This window comes from Bison bison, unplaced genomic scaffold (genome assembly GCF_000754665.1).
Source record: "Bison bison bison isolate TAMUID 2011002044 unplaced genomic scaffold, Bison_UMD1.0 scf7180017858048, whole genome shotgun sequence".
Classification (NCBI taxonomy): domain Eukaryota; kingdom Metazoa; phylum Chordata; class Mammalia; order Artiodactyla; family Bovidae; genus Bison; species Bison bison.
Genome location: NW_011488621.1, coordinates 3,337,844 through 3,345,092, shown reverse-complemented (window position 1 = coordinate 3,345,092; position 7,249 = coordinate 3,337,844). Strand labels below are relative to the sequence as shown.

The following is a 7,249-nucleotide window of genomic DNA, read 5'->3' as shown; positions in this document are numbered from 1 at the left end:
ATATATATATATACACACACACACACACACACTTGCTTTGACATTGAAAATAGTGGCCACTGCATTTTATTTGAGAGTTGGCCTATGTACTTTCAACTCATTCCTGATGCCAAGAACCAGTGGTTATTCAAGAGCACTCACTAAGCTCTCACAGTGTGCAGAGCATAAGGTTGGTAAAAATAATCATTAGACATGGAGAGACCCGTCCCTTCTGAGACTGGCAATATAATTAGACAGATAAGAAGAATGAAATGAACGTACTCAGAGTCAATTTCATATCATATTCTCAGATAAAGATGACATTTCGGTGATATCACCATGATATCAAGGAATAACACTTGGATGTGGAAATTCAGCCAAAGCAGTGAAATCAGAATCTTTCAGTTGTCATCTGGTATCTTGTAAAATAAGAAAATTATTGCATTTTCTGTTCATTTCAACTAGTTGTTGTGGGCTTAGCCACAATGAGTAATGAGTAAGCTTTTTTACTTTACTCCTTGAATCTAAATTTATTATCCTACTTAAATTAAGTAAGAGATATCTAACTGAGCATTGTAGGGCATTTATAAAATTCAAAAATATATTCATGTATTTGAACAAAAGCATTGATTTTTTTTTCTGGAAATTATGATGCTTTTGAGCATCTTATAGCAAATCCAAACCTTAGTTTCAAATAAAGGAAATAAAGTACTTTGCCTATTAAAATTATATGAAATATATATATTTTAAAGTATGGCCTCTGGTAGATAGGATATTCTGTGTAAGTAGGACAACATTTCATTATTTATTGATTCATACCTACTAAAAAAAAGAGCACATTATTTTATTTTTAAATGAATGGTATTGGTAATATGTAGCTATTTTAATATACTGATGCCAACATAAAACTTACATTTTTCATTAATCTTTCAGAATGGTTTACAAACATTGAGGAAAAAGTATTTTTCAGTATTATACTACATTCACTTTTTAGTATTATGTAATTTACTTTGATACATTGTTTTTCAGGGTTATTGTTGGAGAATTCAATGTCACTGAAATGCACATTTAGCAAAATATAAAATTAGTTTTAGTTTATAACATTTAAAAAATAATGTAAATTAGGTTCACATTAATTTTTGACATTGGATTTTTATGCCTATAAATGCTTGACTTAAAAAAATACAACATATATATGTAAAATCAAAATGACCATCTCAAAGAGATTTAACTTAAATGGCTACTAGTAGACCCTGAGCAAAATGAAATGATCAATACTCCTCTTAAAAAAAGCAGTGTTGTCATTGTCAAGTGAAATTATAAGGATCTCAGAAAGATGTGCAAACCAAAGACAGAGTAGCGGCCGCGCGCCTGGAAGTGGCTAAGCTCCCAAGCAAATCATCTCTATTAGTTCCTATTCATGACTGAAATTACGGTTTTTTTATCTGTTCATAACATGCAGCATTTTTTAGCCTCACATTTCTAAGCATTTTAGCTTTTGCTGACATAAATGCATTCCCCAAATAGAACGTTACGAGAATCTTCTGCTAGACATTTAAGCCCATTTGTGCATTTCTTTTCAAGATACTTTCTTTGAACCTTCTAACTGTGAAAGGCCTGGGAAGGTGGTGTTAGAATGAACGAGAACTTGTTTTCTAAAGCGACACTGTAGACACTTAATCTACCGTTAAAAAAAAAAAAAAGTCACAGCTTCCTACCTTGAAAACAAACATCTCACGGCGAAGAATAGCTAGAGTGTTGAAGTTCCCATCGCAGATGTTGGGTTTGGCTCCAGGATACGAAGGTCTGCCCGTGGGAGGCCGCGGAGGTTTGGGCCGGTCGTTTTTCCTTGGGTCAGCGGGAGGAACAGAGCGGTGTGGGGGCACCGTTGGTAGAGGTCTTGTTGGTGGAGGAATCTTGTCAGGCGGACCTTTTGAAAATATGAGGACAGCACTTGGCTCAGTTAAAATTGGAAGGGTGCTAGAAAACATGCTCCAGAGGACAGTCACTCATCAGTGAAGGGTTTGACTAAGTGAGCTAAGAGGTCTTTAAGATTGTATATTTACTGAAATAACAAACCATTTTACTCAACAAACCATTGCCAAGTCCATCAGAGACTGTCTTTATCATGCTGAATTCTAGATCCAAGTAACTAGGCCTTCTTTGTTAATTTTTAATGATTTTTTTTTAATAGCTTCACCACAGTCCTTATTGGATATGCTGCTTTGAAATCTTTTTTGGAAGTAGGTGGTATATTAATAATAAATAAATTAAAATGAATACTGGAACCCTGCATGTAAACGCTACTAAAGTCAATCCTAGATTTTGAAAGATGATTCTGTGCAAATATTTCTAAACATTAACAAATCGAAGTTTATTCTATCCTATGTACCTAACTGTATTTTATAACCTTTTCTTGACTTTCATTATTTTTTTCTAATGAAACGTTTTGACAAATTGCTAGACTAGTGTTTCATTTGAATACTAAATCTAAAACGCCTATTGATTAAAACATATGAGGTAAAATATTAATGTGAAGAAGTATTTCTAAAAGGGGGTTTCTAAATCAAGCCAAAGTTTATACATGTAATCTGCTACAGATGTAAAGCATCATTCCTCAAGGGATTTATGTTTTAAAAGAGAAATACAGAGCTGTTCACACTTAATATTTAGATATGGAAAGAATACTCTTTTGCAGACCTTCAGTCTAGACTACTAACTCATGAGGTCATGAGAAAGAGCCTCCTTTCAGTTAACTACTTCAGCAGAATGTCTGATGACACCCACATAGGCAGAGGCTAGCTCATTCAACATATAAGCCATTTAGTTTTGAGTCCCAGACAGTTCTGTTTTCTCAGTAGCACCCCAAAAAAGAGCAGTAACAAAAATTGACCTTTTTTTCCCCAAAACTTATTTTAACCCTGAGAGAATTCTCACCACTTTGAAGTTGAAAAACTAATAAATGAAAAACAAATTAGTGAATTTAAACTATGATACTTGAAAAATGTAAATTATAGTTTCTGAATACTGAATATTAATATACGTACAGCACACATTTACCTTTGTATTGTAAAATGAAAGCTTCATTTTATTAATTTACTAAAGCATATTCTCTACATGTAAATTATAAATGTCAAGTTCTTAACAGTTAAATTTTTGTGTGAAATACATGTCTTTATAAAAGTCAATGGCCATGTTGAGGGAGTTAGGATTTAAATATGTGTAATAGTCTCTCTCCCTTTTGTCTTAATTATCATTCATTGACTGAATCCCATAAATTAAAACAATTTTACTCTACTATACATTTATTTTGAATTATGTGTGAAGAAGACTCTTGAGGGTCCTTGGACTGCAAGGAGGTCCAGCCAGTCCATCCTAAAGGAGATCAGGCCTGGGTGTTCATTGGAAGGACTGATGCTGACGCTGAAACTCCAGTACTTTGGCCATCTCATGTAAAGAGTTGACTCATTGGAAAAGACTCTGATGCTGGGAGGAAGTGGGGGCAGGAGGAGAAGGGGATGACAGGATGAGATGGCTGGATGGCATCACTGACTCGATGGACATGAGTTTGAGTAAACTCTGGGAGTTGGTGATGGACAGGGAGGCCTGGCGTGTTGCGATTCATGGGGTCGCAAAGAGTCGGACACGACTGAGCAACTGAACTGAACTGATGTGTTAGTAAACTTAGCCATTTGTTATTTTTTACTCTTAGTCAATAACTACATGCTTTTGAGTTTATTCTGTTACATCCATTACACAAGATTATTTTCAGCATTTTCAGAAGTGGTTTGTTAAGATCTAACATCAAATATCAGTGAGAATCAATCTGTCAGCTTTTATCAAAGTCTCAGTCTCTTCTAGCAAAGTCTTCTAACTCACTGTGTTTATTGGTTATATTAATTTATTATATTTTACCTGAATTTTAAATACTAAAGTTTATCAGATCTTTACTATAATTTCAGGTTTCAATTAACTCAGTAAGGAAAGTTTATCAGTGCCTAAGCTTTCCCATAATCTGCACATTAAGATATCTGCGATTGGTGCCAACTAAACTTGACTGATAGAAGACTTTTGCCAATAGATCAGATTTTCATTCAACATTTTTCTCTCTAATACAACACTTAGAGCATCTATCTCAAAAAAGACAACACAGGAATTCTATACTTCACTACAGAGTTAATCAAACAGAATCAGTGGTGACCTACCGTATATCTTCTGGATGCCCTGTAAGTCATCACTGGGCAATTTGAAGTTGTCGGTCTCCATGTACTGGTAAAAAGGGGCCATGATGGCAGTAGGGTCATTGGAATGTTCCAGCCCCAGAGCATGTCCCAGTTCATGAACTGCCACAAGAAATAAGTCATTTCCTATGCAAATGAGAAGAAAAGGTATCATTATAACTAATATTCAAGTATAGAATTGACAAGGACAATTGGTATTACCAAAATTTTACCCAAGGAAAATAAGAGGAACTCTTTAGTTCAACGATCAGTATGATTTTTATCATTGGATTACCTTTGGGTAAAATCAAACATGTTATTTTTAAAAGAAGGGGCAGGGTTGGTGGTGAGGAGGTGATGATAGTGAAGTCACAAAAATTTAGAAACTTAAAGAGGAATAAAGAACAAAAGTTGAAGAGAGAACAGTAGCACCAGAAATTGCTACTACTGCTGTTGAAATATCCTAGAAAACATGCAATATACTATATCTCACTTATGTGATCTTCATATTGGACATAATTCTAACAATAATTCCGCAAAAAATACAAGGTACAATCCCTACTTTTACACAAATGAGTAGATTAAGGCATAGGGGGTGACAAATTTTGTCAACAATAGTAAATCTTTGTATTTACATAGCTGTGACTAGAACTCAGGTTATTATAATTCCTAGAATATGGTTATCTTTCTTACCAGCTTAGAATATAGGAAAATAGGAGTGTAAAATAAAAGTCATAGGGTAGCAGTCATAAAAACTAGAAATCTAGTCTTAGCTCTGCAAATACAAATTCTAATCAATTAATGCATGATCTGAACAAAATATATTTATCGTAGAACTCTCAGAGACGTTAATTTGACTTTGTGTAATCAGACCCCTGCGGATGGCCTCTACATGCTGTCCACTCTCGGATCATCATAAGTCAGCGCCTGAGAACAGAGCCAGTCCTTCATGGATATTTGTTCATTCCAAACATTTAATTGAACCTCATGAGTATCAACGAATTGGGGCTGTTATTCTTCCAAGCGTTATGTTTCTAAGTGATAAATTTAACATGACTGAACATAAAATGCAGTTTTAGGCGGTTGACTTGTTACAAATGCTAAAGAATTCAGTGGACTTCCTGAGTCTCACTTTAAGGAACATTCCTTTCCAACCACTTTTACAATGTAATCACTGTGGTGATTACCTGCAGAGGGCTATTTTTTTAAACATGAAAACTGGGTGCATAACCAGTACTTTTTTGACTTCCTTTCTGGAGTAGTCTGTCAGAGGGAAGGGGTGAAACCGTGGGGCTGACTGTACACAGAAAGGAGCCGTTCAAACATATCTGGGGCTTACCTGAGTTTCAGAGAATATCTGTTTAAATATCAGTGGGGAACAAATTAGAGAGGCTTAAAAAGAAATAGAAGTTAAAAGAAAAATAATATAATATGTATTATCTGTAATAAAAATGTTGACTACCTTTATTAAGTTTACTAACTCTGCACTGGGCCTTTTGACCTGTATTTTCTCACTTAATTCCCACAGTTCTCCAGTCACTATAATCATGTCCACTTAAAAAATGAGAAAACAAAGCTTGGAGACATGAAATACAATTTGCAAGTTCATGTAGTAAGACATAGGTGGATTTCTGTCCTCATAACATTACATTCTAATGGGGGAGACCAGAGAGGAACATGATAGAAAAGTAAAATAAACAGGATGTTACATAGTGAAAAATGATACCGATAAATAATAAGGCAGACAAAGAATAAAGTCAGAGAGGAAATGGAGCCTAGAATATACAGGGAATTTTAGAGAACAGTAATGGTTTTGCTTTCTAGGCTGACTGCAGTGGGGATCATTGAAAGGTTTTGAGCTGAGGAGGGACATAATCTGACTTACATTTTGACAAGATCATTCTGGAAACTACTTATGATAATCAAATGCAGTGGGCAAGGGGCTCAGCATGATTAAATCTCTGATGTTAGTGTAATAATTCAGGCAAAGATACTAGTGACCTGGCCCAAAGCGGGTATAATGAAGGTATACAGAAGCAGTAAAATTTTTGATACATTTTGAAACAAGAATCACATAGCTTCTTAAAAGACAAAATGCAAGGTGTGAGAAAAAAAAAAAGTCAACGATAACACCATGTCTTTTGACACCAGCAACTTAAAAGAATGAAGATACCATTCAATGGACAAAACACTAGGAAACTTATCATTTGTTGCCTTGCTTTTTTTGTTTGGTGGAGGTGAGTACCTTACCAGGAGCTCATTCTTTGAGTGTTGAAAATGGCCATGGAAAATTTTTAGAGATTCAAATAAATAAGGGATTGATTTTTGACTTGCCAGGGTATTTATCTCATGTAAGGAAGGAAGTGATTACATTATGGGATGAAGGATTATAGCAAGATATGGTGATAAGATTAAGATCATCTCTTAAATGATGTTGTGAAAGGATATTTGGTGTCATGAGGCTAGTAAGAGTGAGCTGGAGAGATACTCTGTGGCAGTCATAATAGATATCAGAAATTGAGATTTGTAAGAGCGAGGTCAAGGATATACCTATGGGAGTGAGTCTCTGAGTTAGAGTGGAATACAAAGTCATTGGATGGGAGATCCAATAACTTAGAGGGCTGAACACTGGAAAAATTTTTCTACATGACCATTGAGATCACCAAGAATTAAAATAAATGTGGTATTTAGCAGGGGAAGGAAAGAGTAGGACAAATTGAGAAAGTAGCATTGACATATATACACTGTCATGTATAAAATAGATAACTAGCAAGAAGCTGCTGTATAACACAGGGAGCCCAGCCTCGCACTCTATGATGACCAAGGGGGCTGGAATATAATCATGACCAATTTGCTCTGTTGTAGGGCAGAAGCCAACACAGCCTTGTAATTATCCTCCAATTAAAAATGAAGTGATATCAAAGGGATTAGGGTCAAACTGGGAGATAAAGTCGTCAAGGATTCAAGAGAACAATGTGGCTGCTGGTAGATGACTACAGCAAGGGAGACGTGGACGGAACAGTCCAACAAAATCAGTCACAGCTTGACAT

The 7,249-nt window shown here is 35.3% G+C and overlaps 1 protein-coding gene across 2 annotated transcripts in view; it reads right to left on the bottom strand.

The window, feature by feature from the left end:
- Nucleotides 1-7,249, bottom strand: part of MMP16 (matrix metallopeptidase 16 (membrane-inserted)) — a 406,901-nt gene that overhangs the window by 101,724 nt on the left and 297,928 nt on the right. For both annotated transcript variants that reach the window (XM_010862117.1, XM_010862127.1), the window contains exons 5-6: nucleotides 4,185-4,346; nucleotides 1,698-1,909 (exon numbers count right to left, since the gene is read on the bottom strand). In XM_010862117.1, coding sequence (XP_010860419.1) covers nucleotides 1,698-1,909; nucleotides 4,185-4,346 — 374 coding nt within the window. The remainder of the gene's footprint in view (nucleotides 1-1,697; nucleotides 1,910-4,184; nucleotides 4,347-7,249) is intronic.